At 43.0% G+C, this 18,968-nt stretch overlaps 1 protein-coding gene across 5 annotated transcripts in view; it reads left to right on the top strand.

The window, feature by feature from the left end:
• AMBRA1 (autophagy and beclin 1 regulator 1) overlaps positions 1-18,968 on the top strand; it is a 197,241-nt gene that overhangs the window by 64,084 nt on the left and 114,189 nt on the right. For all 5 annotated transcript variants that reach the window (XR_012159410.1, XM_073348168.1, XM_073348167.1 and 2 more), the window contains one exon: positions 3,809-3,991. Coding sequence is in view for 4 of the 5 variants with exons in the window: in XM_073348168.1 (XP_073204269.1) it covers positions 3,809-3,991 (183 nt within the window). In the remaining variant the exon portion in view is untranslated. The remainder of the gene's footprint in view (positions 1-3,808; positions 3,992-18,968) is intronic.

The following is an 18,968-nucleotide window of genomic DNA, read 5'->3' as shown; positions in this document are numbered from 1 at the left end:
CTGTCCTGGGATGCAGTGACTGAAAAAGATTTGTTAGTCTCTAAGGTGCCACAAGTACTCCTTTTCTTTTTGCGAATACAGACTAACACGGCTGTTACTCTGAAACCTGAAAAAGATTTGTGAGTTGTTGTGGATAATCAGCTGAACATGCAATGTTGTGACTAAAAGGGCTAATGCAATCCTTGGCTACATAAACAGGGGTATCTCAAGTAGGAGTAGTGAGGTTATTTTACCGCTTCATTTGGTACTGGAATACCATTGCTGGAATACTGTGTCTGGTTTGGTGTCCACAATCTAAGAAGGATGTTGATAAATTGAAGAGGGTTCAGAGAAGAGCCACAAGAATGATTAAAGGTTTAGAAAACCAGCCATATAGTGACAGACTATAGGAGTTAAGTATGTTTAGCTTAACAAAGAGAATGTTAGGGGATGATTTGAGTACAGTCTCTAAGTACCTACATGGGGAACAAATATTTGATGATAGGCTCTTCAATCTAGCAGAGAAGGGTATAACTCGATCCCATGATTGGAAGTTGAAGCTAGACAGACTGGAAATAAGGTGTGACTTTATTTAGCAATGAAGGTAATCAGCCAGTGGAACAGGTTGTGGTAGACTCTGCATCACTGGCAATTTTAAAATCAAGATTGGATGTTTTTCTGAAAATGTTCTGGAAGCTTTTGAGGGGAAGTTCTCTGACTTGTGTTATACAGGATGTCAGGCTAGATGATCACAATGGTCTCTTTTGGCCTTGGAACCTACGAATAATTCTCACTAAATTGTATTCCTGTCAGAACCAGTTCTGGGAGAGTGAGCTGGAGTTTCTTGTGGTCTCTGTATCAATAACAGAATTGTTAATTCAGTTCCAATTACCAGAGCACATTTTGCCATTTGTTGCACCTGTGCTCTCCCCATACAGAACACAATAGGATTGAGCAGTGTAATTTAAGGCAGAGTTTGACTTGCAGAATCTTATTACTGGTGGGGATGCCTATTCCAGAAAGCACCTAGCTTGACTCTTATTTTGTGGTGAATGTGTAGTGCTGGCCGTTAGACAACCCCGTTTTGTACTTGTAAACTGAGTACAGTTGATCTGGAACCAGAAACAATGAGCCCCAGAAGGATATTTTTCAATCTTTTTCAGAGTGGAAGTGCACTTTAGTCTGCACTGTAACATTAGAGCCATTGTCTCAATATCCCGTCTCCTGTTCCTAGTGCATTTGCACTAGAAATGAGGTTTTTACCTCCCCATCCATAGGCGCAGGAACTATGGGTGTGGGGGGGTGCTGCAGCACCCCGGGCTGCCGGCCCCAAGCGCCTGGGCTCCCGGCTGCCAGTCTTAACTCTGGGGTGTGTGTTGGGGGGTGTTTGGACAGTGGCAAAGGGGTTGGCTTTCAGCACCCCCACTATTAAAAATGTTCCAGTACCATTAAAATAAATACATTCCAATGAGTGCATGAGGATTTTTCCTTCCATGATTCAGTGGGATGAGAGAGGCTGGAAGTGCAAAGTGAACTTTAAGGGCATAGGAGACACTTCTGAATTGCACTAGTTAAAATCTGAGCACAGTTCATTCAGGGCAGTCAGTGCAGACCAGGCAAAGAGTGAGACTCTAATCCCAAATAGTCAAGAGTTCAGTTCTAATCCTAAACAGGCATTTTTATAAACAGATAACTATCTCCCTAGCATACTAAGTATTTGAGGTGTTAAAGGTTTGTACCCCTAGTAAATCTTTGTACTAGAAAAATCACATGTACACATATATGCATGCGTACAGGAAACGCAAGAAGAGAAGGGAGAACATATCTTTTTTCACCAAGGAATTAGGGGATATTGACACATAATTGTTGATGCAGACCAAGGCCAAACTGCAGATGAGCAGGAATTAAGGTAAGCCTTCCTATCTGAGTGCAAGGCAGCTGGCCCTGCTTCTGTTGTGGTGTTTTTTAAACTATTTTTATTTAGGAAGTATTAACAGCATACAAATCCTTGCCATATAACTATCAGAAACAAAACAATAATCATTACAACAGTGAGCTTTTGTTTAAAGAGACATACAGGAATATAGTCATCAGATCTCTTTAGTTAACGGCATTATCACATTACAAAATGAGCATCATTACAACACACAAGGCTTCTTAACATGAAGGCATCCATCTGAGTTGGTAAATGCAGTGGTTAGCTGATGAGATTGCCCTCACTGAGTGAAACCTCAGCCCTTCTGTTTGCAAAGTGAGACAGAGCTGTTGAGCTTTGACGCCATTTGGCACACGTGTGAATATCCTGCTTTTTGGTGAGTGGCACTGTTCATCTACTGTGGTCTCTGAAGTGACCTTTCTGCTTACCCCAGTGACTTATGTAATTAGCCCCCTCTTCTGGATCAAGTGCTGCAGAAAGAAATCTGGATTATGACTGTTCGATTAGATATTGAATGACATATATTGGCCACTAAAAGTTGTGTGTTGTTGGCCTCCTGAGATTGTCTAATCAAGCATATGTAAAGAGAAAAGCAGGCTGGTATCAAGTAGGGAGTGTTGGAGAGTACAGATCACTAGAGCTAGTCTGTCATGTGGAAGGGTGACTCAAGACCCTAGTTGTCTCACTGGTCTTCCCAGTGAAAAGAGAATTTCATTGCTAGGCTCAGCTAAAGGAGATTTCTTCTGGCCAGCTATTAATATCATATTGACTACTAGGACATAGTCATTTCCCTGTCCACCTGCAACAGGTGCTGGTTATGTGCAGAAGCATTTATGTATGCTCAGGATTTATGGTATGGCAGTGGGGGGACTGCTAGGCACAGGTGAATAGACATTGGTTTCTCATTATTTCTTTCATACTCTTCGATATCCCAAAGTGCTTTACAGTAATAAGAATGTATATTCCAGGAGTGTAGCAACTGCTATCAGTCTCCATCTACAGACTGTTCACAGCCTAGGTTGATAAAATCTGTTTGATTATTGACCAGGTCATTAGAATTTAGTCCCTTGGGACTAAATTCTAAAGGGCCTTCAACAAAGTATTTGTTTGTAGCTCTTCATGAAAAATTAAGTTCCTCCTGTACCTTGTATTGTGGAGACTAGCAGCAGGCACAGACCTCTGCTTAACGTCTCATCTGAAGGTTGCTGCTGCCTTTCCCCTCAGAACTGATTAACAGGTCCTTATTGTGAATGGCCTTGGTTCTTGGTGGTTGTTCAGAGCCCTCTGCTGAAATTAGTTGGCTGAGGTGATGATAAATCAGGGGTTCTCAAATTGGGGGTCGGGACCCCTCAGGGGGGTCATGAGGGTATTACATTGGGGGTCGTGAGCTATCATTCTCTACCCCAAATCCTGTGTTGCCTCCAGAATTTATAATGGTGTTAAATATATTAAAAGTGTTATTAATTTATAAGAGGGGGTCGCACTCAGAGGCTTCCTGTGTGAAAGGGGTCACGAGCACAAAAGTTTGAGAACTATTGTGATAAATGAAAGAGCATGTTCCAAGGAATCTGAAGAAACAGTGTCTGTTAACCATCAGTGGTGCTGTCTGCAGATACTGTTGTCTGTCTCCCCAGCAGGAGAATGAGGTGGAAGGCTTATCTTTAAAGGGGAAGTTTCCTTGCGCTCTTCTCCATTGCTCCTTTCCTATTTTTTGTTTGTGTCTGTACTATCTATTTCCCAGCCAGTGTGTATGGGGTGCAATGTTCTTTTGCCATGATCACCTGGAAGCTCAGATTTCAACAGGAAAAGTAGGATTGCTCTCTCATTCTCTGCTCCTTTGGGCCCTCAAGTTACAGGTCATAACGTGTTTCTTTCTGTCTCTTCCTTTTTCAGGTTGTCTCCTGCAGCATATTATGCCCAGAGAATGATCCAGTATCTTTCCCGGAGGGACAGCATTCGCCAGCGCTCCATGCGTTACCAACAGAATCGTCTTCGCTCTTCCTCGTCATCTGCTTCCGCCTCAGAGAACCAAGGCCCGTCTGTAGAGGGAAATGATCTGGAGTTTGAAGACTTTGAGTAAGTTTGTGCACCCTGCCTCTTCCCACTACATCACACTGTCTACCCAATGGCTGCTCTATAAGTTTCTATTGCTCAGCAAGCAAACTTGTCTCAGGCTTGTTTAGGCCATTTGATCAGAAATTAGAGCAGCATCTGTCACTAATCAGTCCCCTACACTTTTATAACAATAAATGAGACACAAATTGAGCTGCCTACTTCGCTTCATGATGCCTCCAGCTGACTTGCTGCTGGAGTGCTGGTTAAGCAGAATCCTGTCCTGCCCTTCATATTAAGGGCAGAATCCAAGGAGGGACATGCACTCAAAGCTGTAGCAGAGTAGGAGCAAGTAATATCTTTCAGGGGACAGTGGTGCTTCATTGAGCTGAGTAGAGGGAGAGCACAGTCAGCATGTGCTTCCATTTTCCATTTACTATAGCTATGGAGACACCTTTGGGGGGGCTGGTGTCTATGGTGTCAGATAGCTCCCTTCTCACAGGGGTTATAAGGTTGAACCATGACTTCAGTACAGATGATAACTGGACCAGTGTGTGGCAGAAAGAGAGATTCCTCCAGTCAGAGCTGAGGACAGCAAACCTCTAGGATAACTGGTTCTCTCACCACACTCTCTGCTGAGTAGTTTTCCTCTTAGACGAGGCCATCCTCCATTCTTAATCCTCTATGCTGGGTTTCATGCAAGCCTCTGCTTGGAACTGTGCTGATGGGCCGTTCTGTGTTCTCACTTTGTGGCCCTGACAAACTGACTTGTAGCAAGTTCTTTCCACTATATGGAAGGGTGAGGTTCTTCACACAGCCATCTGACTAACTGTAGTGGGTTGCTCAAAGAGCTTGGGCACCACTTACTGTCAGAGGCACTGAGATAAGAAAGGTCCATCTTGCATTCCCTGCTCTGCTGATTGTGACCTTTCCATTCATTCACTATTTGTTCCATTTCGAAGTAGAATTTTCCCAGCTGTTGCAAGTATCCACTTTTATTTTGATCCTTATCACACTTATGTTCTCCACCCACAGGATCCCCACACAAAACAATCTGCTATGAGGTATTGGGACTGTGGGAGCCGTGAGCACCCCAATATCCTGGGCTTCTAGACTGTCCTCAACAGTGTCTCCTTCTGGCATCTGAAGGATTGACCTCTCCCACTGCCAGAGTTCTTACCCTCATTTCCTACAGCGCCATCTGCTGGGGTAGCAGCATACCCCATGTCTTTTGATTCAAGGTGAAGCCCCTTTTATGAAGGACAGTATTGATCCTAACACCTCCCAAAGTAGCAGCAGATAAATCCCTTTCCTGGTGAGGATTAAGGGGGTGGCAGAATTTTTCTGAAATGTTATTCTGTGGAGCTGTCATTTCATGCTCCAGCAATTAAATACTCGAAAGCGCAGGGGGAGTGCATGCATCTTCCCTTTTCATTGTGGCCTTGTTTGTGTAAGATGTAAATGAGGGGAGATATGCAGAAGTGTCAGCTGCCTAATAGCTTTCCCTAAGCAACTCTGCAGCAAAAGGAGCATCAGTGTGACAGCCTCATGGGCCCATTTTGTGAGGGGAGAGCCCAGCAAACACAGCTCTTAGTATTTCCATTCTTGCCTCCTATTCATCTTCTGGGAAAGGTGGTTCTGCTGGTGAAAATGGATGGTACGTTCTCCATTCACACAGCAAATCCGATACCTGTAGAGAAATGTGTTCCCCTGCAGATAATATTCACACAGTGCCAGAGCCCATTCAAGGAAGCAATTTACTCAGGCACACTGAGGTCGCCTTTCATTTCATGCTGAGGGAAAAGGAGTCTTTCTTCCTCTGTGCTAACTGAGCTTTTGGGAATGAAATTGCCATGTTGAATTCTGCCCTTCTGCATCTTAAGGGCCTTCTCTGTCTCTCTTTCCTCTGCTTCATTGTCTCTCTGGCTGATAACAGGGACCTAGCGTGGGGGCCTTTGCACTGGAACTTGTCTTGTGACTCATCTTTCAGTTTTGTCTGCTGACCTCTCGCAGTGAAGCCTTTTTTGTTTTCCTTCCACTTTCCAACTGTCCCTTCTGTGCTTTCCCTTTTCTGTTTCATCTTTCCCTTTTCTGCTCTTATTGAGTTGGTTTAGCTTCCACTGCTACCCGCACTCTCTAGAGCACCCCACCTTTATCCTTCCGTGGGCTCAAGGCATAACCTGGTTAATTTAGGCACCCCCACCCTTTCCCAGTTCCTAGGGCTCCTCGCGTATTCTTCTGAGGGTTTGCGGGGCCTTTTACCGGTGAAAGTGCCTTACACAGTAATATTCTTAACCTCTATTTATTAACAGTTACCAAAGCAGAATACACATGCTAAGCATACAGTGCTCACCGCTGCCAATAAGGCAGACATACTTTTCCTGGTGGCCAGTTAGGATCAGGTTGTCCGGAGCTCCTCCAGTTTCTGCCTGATATGGTTGGCAGGGTGTTGAGTCTGGCAGCTCTGACCCTGGGCTGTGTCCTGGAGTTAGATTCCAAGGAACTTCCTTTTGGACCCCAGTTTATATAGTGAAACTTGAGCCCTGCTTAGCTATACCTTACCCAATCATTTTAAACTAAAGTACTATAAACCAATTCTTTGACCAGTCCTAACATATTGTGAAACAATTCTTTAACCAATCATACTCCACCACCTTAATTGATTTAAATCTTGTGAAATTAGTTTTGTAACAGACAAACAAAGAACCAGACAGAAATCATATAGATAAACAATAGAGAAGCAGGAACCATGAAGGCAAAACAATAAAGACGTATAGATTTTACAATCACAACTGTTAATAAGTGATTCCTTGCCAGACAGCATGCTGTCAAACAGTTTTCTTAAGATGTTTAGAGATCTGTCTCCTTATCTGGTGATGGTGGGTACTGTTAGGACAGGAGCTCCTTCTTAACAGCCCAATAGTTCATTGTTTTAATGTAATTTAGATGGAATGCAGGGATGTGATTTTTTTTTCCTCTGCTTTGTAGCTCATGGCTGCTGCTGTCCTAATGTAGCTGCAGAAAAAAGGCCTCAGACCTTACACCACATCTCTCCAGCCTTCTGTGATGGATGAGAAAGATGGGGATAGGTCAGTACTTTGATCTTCCCTCATCACCATGCTTTTCAGCTTTCAGTGGCTTGCTTTTGCTTCTGGAATCCTAGAGAGCATTCCCTGAAGTGCCAGCAAACTACCTTGGTTTCTTGTCTTTCTATTCTGGATGAATCCGATTGTAAATTTCTCTCCCCCTCTTCAGTCTTTGTTTAGGGATCCTGGTGAAGGAGGCATATGTGATGGTTAGTACCCAAGTACTCTACTGGATCTGGGCCTCTGAGCAGGCAGCGATAGTTGTCATTCCCTCACCCTTTCCATATTTGCACAGGGCTCTGGAGGCCCAGGCCTTGTTCAGCCCCTTCACTCTTTCGCAGGGTTTTAAGGGTGTATTATTGTGTGCTTTCAGATTTGCTGGCCCACAAGAAACTTGTTCCCCAGCAGTGCCAATTCTACACTCTTGTGGCCCTGTAGCATTGCCACCAGTACCCACCTTCTCCTCCCTGCCCAAACCCCGCTCTCTCCTGTGCAACCCTGTTGGGATTTTCTCCTAAGACCAATTCTGTTCACTTCCCACTCATATATGTTTAACCTCTCAGCCTCAGCATACTTTTCCATACTAAGTTCTACTGACAACTGTAAGCTCAGGGCTTGTCTGCACAGGAAAGTTATGCCAGTATAAACTAAGATGTGAATTTAAACTGTTATAATTATAGTGGTATATCTCCCCATGCCGACACACTCTGATTCAGGAATAGGAGTGTCCATGTGGGGCCTTATTGGTATAACTATCTAACTACACTGATACAATTATAGCAGGATAACTGGTAAAAGTTTTCCCTGTAGACAAGCCCTCATCCATCTTGGGCTCCTTAATGTCCCAGCCTTGTTTGCAATCCTCCAGCATACTTGGAATGAGGAGCATGATTTGGTACATTTAATGAAGGGAAGATGTCCTTGTTGTTTTCAGTAAATCCAGCAGGCTTAAAATCCCTTAAATTGACTTGCACGAGAGAGCAGGTTTCTCTTGGAGATTTCCTTTCGCTTGGAGCACTTCTGACACGGGAGTCATCCTTGCAGTGGGCAGTGCTGTTGGGGTTCCTTGGACACCAGCAGGTTAAAATTTTTGCATGCAGTACAGATTGATTGCCATATTCATATGCAGAAATATTTCCGTGTCCTGAATTTCTGCCATCTATCTCCCTGTCTCTGTCTGCAGCAAGCATGGGAGAGAATGCAGATTTACTGTGTTTGTCAGAAAGGCAAATATTTAGGACGATATGTTGCTCTGTCTGAAAACCTTCACGGAAGTGCTTCACCACGGTTTCATAAAGGGTTTCAAGCCAAGGCTAAAGGTGTGATTGTGGCTGACTCCCTCTGTCTGCCTTCAAAAATGGGCTGCCTGTTAGAATATAGATTGGGAAGAGTTCAGCAATTACATTGTTTAATGTTTGTACCTTCTCCCCTTCTATATGTGTGCTGTCTGTCCCATTCTCTACTCTGACTATGGTACCATTCGTCCCATAGGAGAGGTCACTGTTGTACCAGCACTGCTCACTGTTAGCTCTGTTTCTTCGCTCCTAAATCCTGTAAATTGGACTGTGAAGCCGAACAATTCCCATCAGTACTGGGAAAGATCCTTTCTGATCTGTGACTGTGACACAAATGAGCAGTCCTTGGCAGAATCTCCTATGGACAAGGAGAGGGACTGGGCTCTTTGAACTGAGGTCCCATCATGGTATTTAGGTTTTTCAGCAATGCAAGTGCACTAGAAATGACTAGACAGAGATCTGTGATTGGAGTGTGTGCACTGCAGGAGACAGTCTTTGGCAGCCCCAGTCGGTAAGATCATGGGTTCATGACAGCCACCTATTGACTTGCAGAGTGGATGAGCCTTCTTCAGAATGTTCACATGCTTCAGAGCACCAAGGATTACTTGGTTCTCTTCTATAATGAGGCCAGCTGTGGAATATTTGGTTCCCAGACCTACGAGTCTCTTAGCAAGTTACCTTGCAGCAGGTATAAAGTAAATGCTCTCCGCATGGTAGGATAAGCCATGGCCTTTCCATTCAACAAAGGCCTCCAGTCTCCTACCTGCCTTCTCTCCACCATTCTTGACAGCCTCACTGACCTCTCACACTGGGATCTAAAGGAGTCATCTCAGAGTTCCTCCAATAGCTGTCATCTTTTCATAAAGAAACAGGAGGCTTTAGGATCCGAGAGCTGCACCCTCTGATCTTGATTTTATAAAGCAGAGCACTGGTTTACGTTCAGTGCCGCTCTCTTCTATCCTACCTGGAGATGTTCCATAATTATCAGATTTCCAGTGCCTTTGAGAACTTGAATTTACATGCACTGGCAGAAGTATGGGGTAGTTACTTCGGTGAGCAGCACAGAAGACTATTACTGTCTTTTCTTGTCATGGTGACTTCTCCATTCCAGGCCAGCTTATAAGTAAAGCTTGTGAGGTTGGCTTGGTCTGCTTATTTACACATACACAAAGGGGAAAGATATATGGCTGGCTAAACATTCAGCCAGGAAGATCAGGAGATCCCCTCTTTCTGAAGAGGATATATAAGGTGACCAGTTCTGAGATGTAGGCCAGAAGGGACTGTGATCGTAAGACCTTTAATGCAAGAACAAGAAGTGTCATCCTGGATGGTTGAATTTATATGATCACCATATAAATAAAATGGAAAAAAGAAACTAGCAGATGCATACATGAGACTTCTGGGTGACATGTGCCTGGCCCAGAAATGCTGATGAGCAGAAACTTCTAGGACCTTGATGTACAAATACTCCAGTCATAGCTATTACATAAGATCTTAAGAACAGCCATACTAGGTCAGACCAATTGTCCATCTAACCCCATATCCTTTGATTTGACAGTGGCAAATGCCAGGTGCTTCAGAGGGAATGAACAGGTAAACATCAAATGATCCATCCCCTGTTGTCCACTCCCATCTTCTGGAAAACAGTGGCTAGGGACACCCAGCGCAGGGGGTTGCATCTCTGACTATCTTGGCTAATAGCCACTTGGGTCCTAGCCTTCTTAACTTATCTAATTCTTTTTTTAACCCCATTATAGTTTTGGCCTTCACAACATCCCCTGACAACAAGTTCCACAAGTTGACTGTGCATTGTGTTAAGAAGTACTTTCTTTTGTTTGTTTTAAACCTGCTGCCTGTTAATTTCATTGGGTTATCCCTGGTTTTTGTGTTATGGGAAAGGATAAATAACACTTCCTTATTTACTTTCTCCGTATCATTCATGATTTTATAGACCTCTCTCATATCCTCTCTTAGTCATTTCTTTTCCGAGCTTTCCCAGTCTTTTTAATCTCTCCTCATATGGAAGCTGTTCTATAACCCTAATCATTTTTGTTGCCCTTCTCGGTACCTTTTCCAATTCTCATATCTCTTTTTTGAGATGTGGTGACCAGAACTGATGCAATATTCAAGGTGTGGGCGTACCAGGGATTTATATAGTGGCATTATGATATTTTCTGTCTTATTGTCTATTCCTTTCCTAATGGTTCCTAACTACTTGTCTCTCTGCAGGAGATGTAGATGTGAAAATTGCAAATTGTCTGTGATCACTTTTACTGGCATAACTACAATGAATACTCTTCTGAGTGATGGTTTCTTGTCACTGGAGTCCAGATAGAGCTGTTAAAAGCAGGAGCTTAAATTTTTTCTGTACCTGACTTTATTATTCCATTTTCTTCCCAGATCCTCTTTCTCTCTCTTGCTCTGCATTTAAGGAGGAAGCATAGTGGGGTAATGATTTAAGCTTACTCCTATCCCACATTGCTTTGCTTCCCATGGTTTGATGAAGAGGTGCATTCTCAGAAGCAGTTTAAGTAGAAAGGGATCACCTAGGACTTGGTGGTGGTTTTTGTTTTCGTTCTGTCTTTCTACTAAAAATCTTTGGATTGGGACACTAAGCACTCGGATATCACTACCAAACATGCAACAATTTATATTAATTATATTCATCTCCTTTAAAACAGTGCAGGTAAAGAACCCTGCAAGATCTGGAGGAATAGGAAAGGTACTGAATCTACACTTTCCTTACTAGTGCTTGGGAAGTGTCTTAATTTGGCCTGTGACCTACTCATCATAGCCTGCAGCTCTGTCTTCCCTGATTCTTTACATTTATTTTTACACTCTTGCACCCCTCTTCTTAGTCCTAATGCACAGCGACAATGTCTGGATGTAGTGATAGTTCAAGACTTCTTCCTTGCAGTGGGGCTGCTATTAGCAGAATATTGTTAGCTTCTGCAGAATAGCATCCTGTTACCATGAATGCTGGCTCCCACAAGGGTGCTGCTTGGTTAAGTTTTTGCATACCAGTGCCAACTTAGACTTCAGTAGCTTGAGCTTCCTGGCAACACTGCTCTCACAGCGTTGATGGCTCCAGCTTCCTGAGCAATTCTGATGACTCTCAACAAGATGGGGCACTCTTAAAACAATGTTCTTTCCTAAAAGTAGCTCCAGGAAGTAACCACCTGTCTGTATTCTGCGATTGCTGCCTGTAACTCCCTCACACAACAGCATTATGTTCATTGCCTTCCATTTGCCTGGAGTTTGTACCAGTGAAATTGATGAGCAGAAGGGATCAAACATGGTTGACAGGGAATGGGGGAGCAATTTGGGAGGAAGGGAGAGTCATTGCTTGCATCTGATTGGCCATACAGGGCTTTGGTGTTAAATGCTCTTTGATCTTCCACAAGGTCATGATCCCAAACAAATAGTATCTGCACTTTCAACTCTTTTTTTTTTTTCCCCCCTCATCACCTGTTGGGTGAGAATCCTGGAGTCTGTTAATGGCTCAATATGTAGAGAAGTGGCTTTGTTAATTTTTGACCCCTAAGTCCAGTATGGATATTGAAAGTCCACAGTGAGCAGCCAGTGTATGTTGCAGGGCTGTAAACTGCTTGCAGAGTAGCACAAATTACTGTGAGTGTTCTCGCTGTTAGGGGTAGACCTGGTGTGAGGTCTCCCAGTCACACTTACTGATGGGAAGTAGTCAAATGGACAGTACATGTTGGGAACTTTACCTTGGCTAATGCAGTTGTCGTATCTCTGGAAGGAGGCTGGTTCCTGGGTGCTGTGCTCTGTTTGTACAGGCAGAGCCCTAGTGATGTTCCAGACAGAACCTGCATGGTTGTGGTAGTTTTATATTATTTTGCTATTTACAGCCAGTTTCAGTCTATCCCATGAAGCTTCAAAGCACTAATGACTAATGCAGCCACTGATTTGGTTAGTCTCATTTCAAAAGGTGGTGGTGGGTCCCTAATCATGTGTCAGTGTGACAGGTGGGATTGGAATAGACACAACTGGTTACCTGTTCAGAACGTATATAGTAAGCCTGTGAGTCTGTTTCACTGTGCTTTTAAATCTGTCTTTTTCTGAAGTGATTAATCCTCAGCATTTAGCAGGGAGCTGCTGCTGTGTTTCTCTTTTGACCAGGTGATGAATCCTCTAGTATGTGGTACTTGTCAGAGATACTTGACCTTCTGAAGTGCGTTTTTTTATCTTGTAAAACTCATTTTTTTTCTCCCTGAATGGCCCTCTGAGAGGTAATCAAGACTGTGTTCTTTTTGGCGGTCAGGAGAGCTGTTAATAAATGCAGCCATCTACAATCCTGCTGTCTTAAGGAAGCTTTAGCTGATAAATTGATGAGGATTTCTCTGGTGTTTCCCTTGGAACAGCTTGTAGTGAAAGATTATCATATTTAGCATTCAGAAGAAAAAGGTGAAATACTGGGAAGGTACCATGTCTTTACTAATTTTACCTGGCTATCATCTCAGTTGTTACATGCACTAGAGATGAAAAAGACCTATTCTGTTAGTTTCCATCTCTTCAGCCAGGACAGGATTGTTCCCTGCAGTCTGTCTCTAGTGCTTTATCTGCTACCTTTGGGAGTTTATTCCACAGTCCTAATACATCTCTCCCTGCCAGTAAAGAGATTTTTGGTGTAGCCTAAATTTTTACTTTGCTTAATTTTACCCCATTCTTTCTAATTACATCCCTGTGTTTCACCTTAAATATTTCTTCCTTCATGATTATTGCATCCTTCAAATACTTGTAAATGTTTGATCCCTGTTTACTCATTTCTTACAAAGTTATGCTTGTATAATTGTGATTCTTTTCTTCTAAATCCCTTAAGCCCTTTACCTACTGTGGGTGTTAGTAGTTAGTTCTGTCCTTGTAATGTCTAGGTGCTGTGCACATGCGCACACATGCGTGCACCCTTCCTGCCCAAAGAGATCTGGTAATGAGATATCCAGAATTAAGTGCAGTATTTTGGGGAGGGTGTCCCTATGCCCAAAACTGTGTCAAGAGCAATTGTCGCCTTTCTGCTTTGGGGCATGAACATAAGAACGGCCTTCCTGGGTCGGACCAAAGGTCCATCTAGCCCAGTATCCTGTATTCTGTCAGTGACCAATGCCAGGTGCCCCGGAGGGAATGAACAGAACAGGTAATCACTAAGTGATCCACCCCCTGTCACCCATTCCCAGTTTCTGGCTAGGGACGCCATCCCTGCCCATCCTGGCTAATAGCCATTGATGGACCTATCCTCCATGAATTTACCTAGTTTTTTTTTGAATCCTGTTATAGTCTTGGCCTTCACAACATTCTCTGGCAAGGAGTTCCACAGGTTGACTGTGCATTGTGTGAAGAAATACCTCCTTTTGTTTGTTTTAAACCTGCTGCCTATTAATTTCATTTGATGAGGCCTTTGAAATTGAGGGTCTGGGCGCAGAGTACAGTAATCTCAGGTGGAGTCTCCCAAAGAGGGACTTCCCATCATTGCTCCAACAGGAGACTTTTTGCTGTCATGTTGTATTGCATACTTTTGTCTAATTTGCTGCCTGTGTTCATACCTAGTGATGTCTCTGCATTCTGCTTCTTTGTTATCTCCCTTTTATTGAATGTTTGGGATTATTTTTTCCCAGATGTGTAGTTGGTTTCCATTTTTCCACGTTTTGTTTTTATTTACTGCTCATATTTCTCTTTTATAAGGGGCTTTGATCCTTGTAAGTGCAAGTCAGTGAAAGTTGAGGGCGCTTCCAGAAAGAGCTGAGAACCCTGCACTATCAGGCCTTAGATCCCTTTGTTTCTCTGTCCTCAATGATGTTTGCATCTTTTCCCTATTCAGGGCAAAATTAGCCGTTAATTTGTCTTCAGTGGCACCCCATGCAACGCACATCCTTTACTTACCAGCATGGGTATGTAGGGTGACTGACAACACATCCTTAGTATCATCCACACATTTCATTTAACATGCTATTTCCTTCCTCCTTCATATCTGTTATGGATTACAGGGTGTGCTATGCCTTGCACCCCTCTGTAGTCTCTTGTGCAGGGGTGGCCAACCTGTGGCTCCGGAGCCACATGCGGCTCTTCAGAATTTAATATGTGTCTCCTTGTATAGGCATCGACTCCAGGGCTGGAGCTACAGGCGCCAACTTTCCAATCTGCTGGCGGGTGCTCACTGCTCGACCCCTGGCTCTGCCACAGGCCCTGCCCCCACTCCACCCCTTCCTGCCCCCTCCCCTGAGCCTGCCGTGCCCTCGCTCCTCCCTCCCCCCTCCCTCCCTCCCAGAGCCTCCTGCACGCCACGAAACAGCTGATCGGAAGGGATGGGGAGGTGCTTATCAGTGGGTGGGAGGAGCTGGGAGCAGGGGCAGGAGCTGATGGGGGGGCTGCTGATATATTACTGTGGCTCTTTGGCAATGTACAATGGTAAATTCTGGCTCCTTCTCAGGCTCAGGTTGGCCACCCCTGTTCTTGTGAGTACACGCTTCCTAGTGATAGGCCTTGAACTTTCACTCACTTCAGGGGAGGTCCTGACTCTTTCACTGGATCTCCAGGCTTCAATACCTGTGTTTCTTCCTATAGCTCCTTTAGCAGGGCCAGTTTGGCTTGGCTGCCTGCAGGAATCTTCTCTCTTAGGAGATGTGACTGGGGCCCCGGGGGACCACACTGAGGTTACCCAATTAGGGCAAACTGCAAAAAATGGGGCAGGCAATCCCCAAAGCTGGTGGCTATTCCAATACTTAGATTTACCAAGCCACTACAAAACAGCTTCCACAATACCTTAGTGGTTGCACAGAAGCCAAAATACAGTTCCATTATAGCAAACCAGTCTTGTGCTTCCACCCAGACACCCAAGTCAAATATGAAAGTTCTACCAATCCCAAAGGATTGGACACATCACCTCCCAAATTAATGACTATTTCAGATCTTACCCAAATACATGCTTACAGCCAATTCTTATTAACTAAACTAAAATTTATTAAAATGAAAAGAGAGAGTGAGTATTGGTTAAAAGATTAGAATACATACAGACATGAGTACAGTTCTGAGATTAATTTCCTAGTAGAGATGGTGATCTATGGAGTTACAAAGAGTTCTTAGAATTAGTCCATAGGTTCAGTCCAGTGTTCGTATCCAGGGTGATCCAGGTGGGACTGGAGATCTCAGTCTTATGACTTAAGCTTCCCCTACATAAAGCCACAAGCAGATCTGAGATGAAAAGGATCAGGACCTAAGGGTTTTATATAGTTCAAGGCCTTCTCTTGGCAGCTCAGCGTTCTTAGGCGAACAATAGGCAATCATCGAGACTCTGAAGTAGACCTATTTCCTAAGCATCACTGGTAATTAGCTATACCGATTAACATAAGGCAGTTGCCTGTTTTCCACCATTCACAGGTGATTTGCTATACATTTCAGAGAGAGATCAATACAGTGATATTAATATATTTACAGGTTTCAGAGTAGTAGCCGTGTTAGTCTGTATTCACAAAAAGAAAAGGAGGACTTGTGGCACCTTAGAGACTAACAAATTTATTTGAGCATAAGCTTTCGTGAGCTACTTTAAATGTTAAGATCTCCTTTTGGTCTCTGAATTAACAAGCTACAGCATAGACAGAAGCTGTTTGATTACATTGTTAACCTCTGACAGTATATATGTAAACACACAAAAACACAAACATTATCTACTAATATGTCCCTAAAGATTGACTTTGGATTATTTATCCTGCAGGATGCTTAACCCTTTCTGGCCATGTGTCATAGGAGCTTTGTACCCGAAAATGTATGTGGGGTCACTGTTTTGAAAAGGCTGAACTAAGTTCTACTTATTAGTCAAAAGGAACACAGTAGTGGAGAAATGGGTAAAAATAACAAAGCAGGGTTACACATGTGAATCTTACTGAAACTTTATTCTTTCCTGGCAAGTTTTGGGTAAGTTGCACATAGCCTAGACACTTCTCCTGGACTGGGACAGTCAGCCCATGAAGCATACTCCATGTCTCACTGTCAGAGAGTCACCTCCAGATGCAGCTGCTCACTCATACTCTTTCCTCTCTAGGCAGGAGTCTTTTAACAGTTTAGTGTCCCTTTGATCCTAGGCTTAGACCTTGGAAAAATAAACCTGCTGTGGGTATTTCCCAGTCAATAGCTCTGCCAAGGTTCTGTTCAGGAACTGTTATATTCTTTCTGGAGGTATCCTGACTTTTCTCTATCACTGGTTTGATTCCTCCTCCAAAAGCCTTTGATTGATTTAGCTCCATGCAGTCATACAGAATAATATCAAGCATGTAAACTGAGGTACATATAACTAGAAATATGAAATTAGAAATAATACATAAATTTCCCAGGAGCTCCACAATGTAACCAAAGATGATAAAATCAAACCCAGTGCCTACTTTGCCAATTATTTATCACTTTTTTAAATCAATCTTTAACTACTTTCCTACCCATGTGATTGAAATTTAAATATGATTCCATTATAAACAACTTTGCTCTAACCCTTTAAATTAGGTTTTGTAAAACACTGTATAAAATGCTCTAAATAAGGTTTTTAGTTATACCTCTACCACATTGCCTTGATCTGCTAACTTAGTAATTCTCTAAAAAGCAATTAGGTTTGTCTGGCATGATTTGATATTTATAAGCCTGTTCTGCTTACTGCTTATACCTCCTAATAAACTTACATGGGATTTTCAGAAGTGTTCAATGTTGACCTAACTCTAGTCCCATTGCAGTCAATGGGAGCAGTTAGACCAACATAGAGTGCTTTTGTCAATACCATCCTAAACCTTTAGAGATTTTCTTCTATTTGATTGTTTTATTAAACTGGGAAATTAAATGTGCAGGATAGTAATTACCAGGATCACTCTTCTTCCCTTTCCTGAAGATCTCCATTACATTTTGCTTTTCTCCAGTGTCTTGCTAAACTTCTCAGTTCTAAGCCATTTTTTAAAAGCATTAAGTTTGGTAAGTTAACTAACTTCCTTCTTTACATGCATGAATTTGTAGTTCTTGTTTTTTCAAATCTGCTTTTATCTGTTTATATCAGAGCTTGTCTACACTTACCGGGGGATCAATGCATCAGTGATCGATTTAGCGGGTCTAGTGAAGACCCGCTAAATTGACTGCAGATTGCTCTCCTGTGGACTCTTGTACTCCATCTGAACGAGCAGCGCAAGGGGAGTCGACAGGAGAGCGTCTCCCATCAACATAGCATAGTGCAGACCCTGCAGTAAGTAGATCAAAGTACGTCGACTTCAGCTACGTTTTTCATTGTTTGTTGGCATGGTCATGTTTATAGCCCAGATCCTGACACTGGGAAAGACAGCACCTTTTTCTTTCCTTTTTCCCCCCTCTTTGGCAGGGGAGATATTGGGTTGATTTCAGGGGAGTAGCTGCTTTTTGTATAGAAGGGATCCACTTATTCAAGTTGTGCGTTTTGCTCTGCAACTGAACACTGTAAATCTTCCTGATGCTCAGCCATGGTAGCTGGTGAGTCTAATAAGTAGCTGACACACAGACGGAAAATTCAAAGCTGAGATAGAACTCAAGTTACTGGTATGGAATATAAAGTCCCACTAGTACTTTGGAGAACTTTGTTGGAAACTTGTTTCATTCCTTGCAGCACTACTTCATTTTGGCATACAGTCGTGTTAACATCTGCTCTCTGTAAGCAGAATATATATTGTACAGAAATAACACAGAAAGCACCATCCATCTTTACCAATCTGTAGGCTTTATCTCCTTTTTAGAAGGTGCAGGAATAATCTTCAGCTGGCATTAGGGTAACACCAGCTGCTCCAGCTTTTCAGCAGTAGATGAAGGCTCTCAGGTAACACAGATTTCAGACATTCAGTATGTGATGATGAGCATGGGATTAGGTAAAGATTCTGTAAATTAGTAGATCTAACTAGAAGGTGTCTGCTTGTAATATTCCTCCTCTTTCCTCTCCCCCTAGGCTGTCCATCTCATCATTTAATCATCTTGTTCTTTTTCTTCAGGGACTACAATAAATGGCAATCTTCAGCATTCTTTGGGAATATGGCCTGCTTTTCTTCTTTCTTATCCCAAATCCTGTTACCTGGAGGCCAGGCACACTTGGGGCAGGTGGTTTGAAACTGTAGGATTTGCTTTACCTGCCAATTCACTAGAATTCTTGTTTGTTTACTTTCAGGCCACATTACAAGGCCTGTCTCTTCTCTCAAGCTATTTCTGTGCGGGGGAGGAGAGAGGAATGAATTGGTTGATGTGGCACGGTAAGAGAGCTCTGAGGTATCTGGTTGGATTTTGAAGGTAGGGTTTAAGACATTGAATTATTTTTATGATATTTACATGGGAACTGGCAGCATTCAGCAGGTGCATTTTAAAAATCAAAATGAATAATTACTAGTCACTGTGATGCTTTAGGTCTCTGAACCTGGTTGGAGAGGTGGCTATGGGCATTTGCATTCTTTTTTTTTCCTCTTTATTTCTGTCAGCCTGAATTAATTTCTCATTCCTTTAAAACTTGCTAGAGAAATATTTTTAGATGCAGAGTTTTGCAGGGTGCAGCCTGCTGATTTCTCACTGCGATTCTCCCCTGCAAAAAGCAGCTTCTAACTCCAGTGGTTGTCTCTGTGTTGCTGG

The sequence above is a fragment of the Lepidochelys kempii genome, chromosome 6 (assembly GCF_965140265.1).
Source record: "Lepidochelys kempii isolate rLepKem1 chromosome 6, rLepKem1.hap2, whole genome shotgun sequence".
Lineage (NCBI taxonomy): Eukaryota > Metazoa > Chordata > Testudines > Cheloniidae > Lepidochelys > Lepidochelys kempii.
The sequence above is the reverse complement of the archived record's forward strand: the minus strand, read 5'-3'. Positions and strand labels throughout refer to the sequence as shown.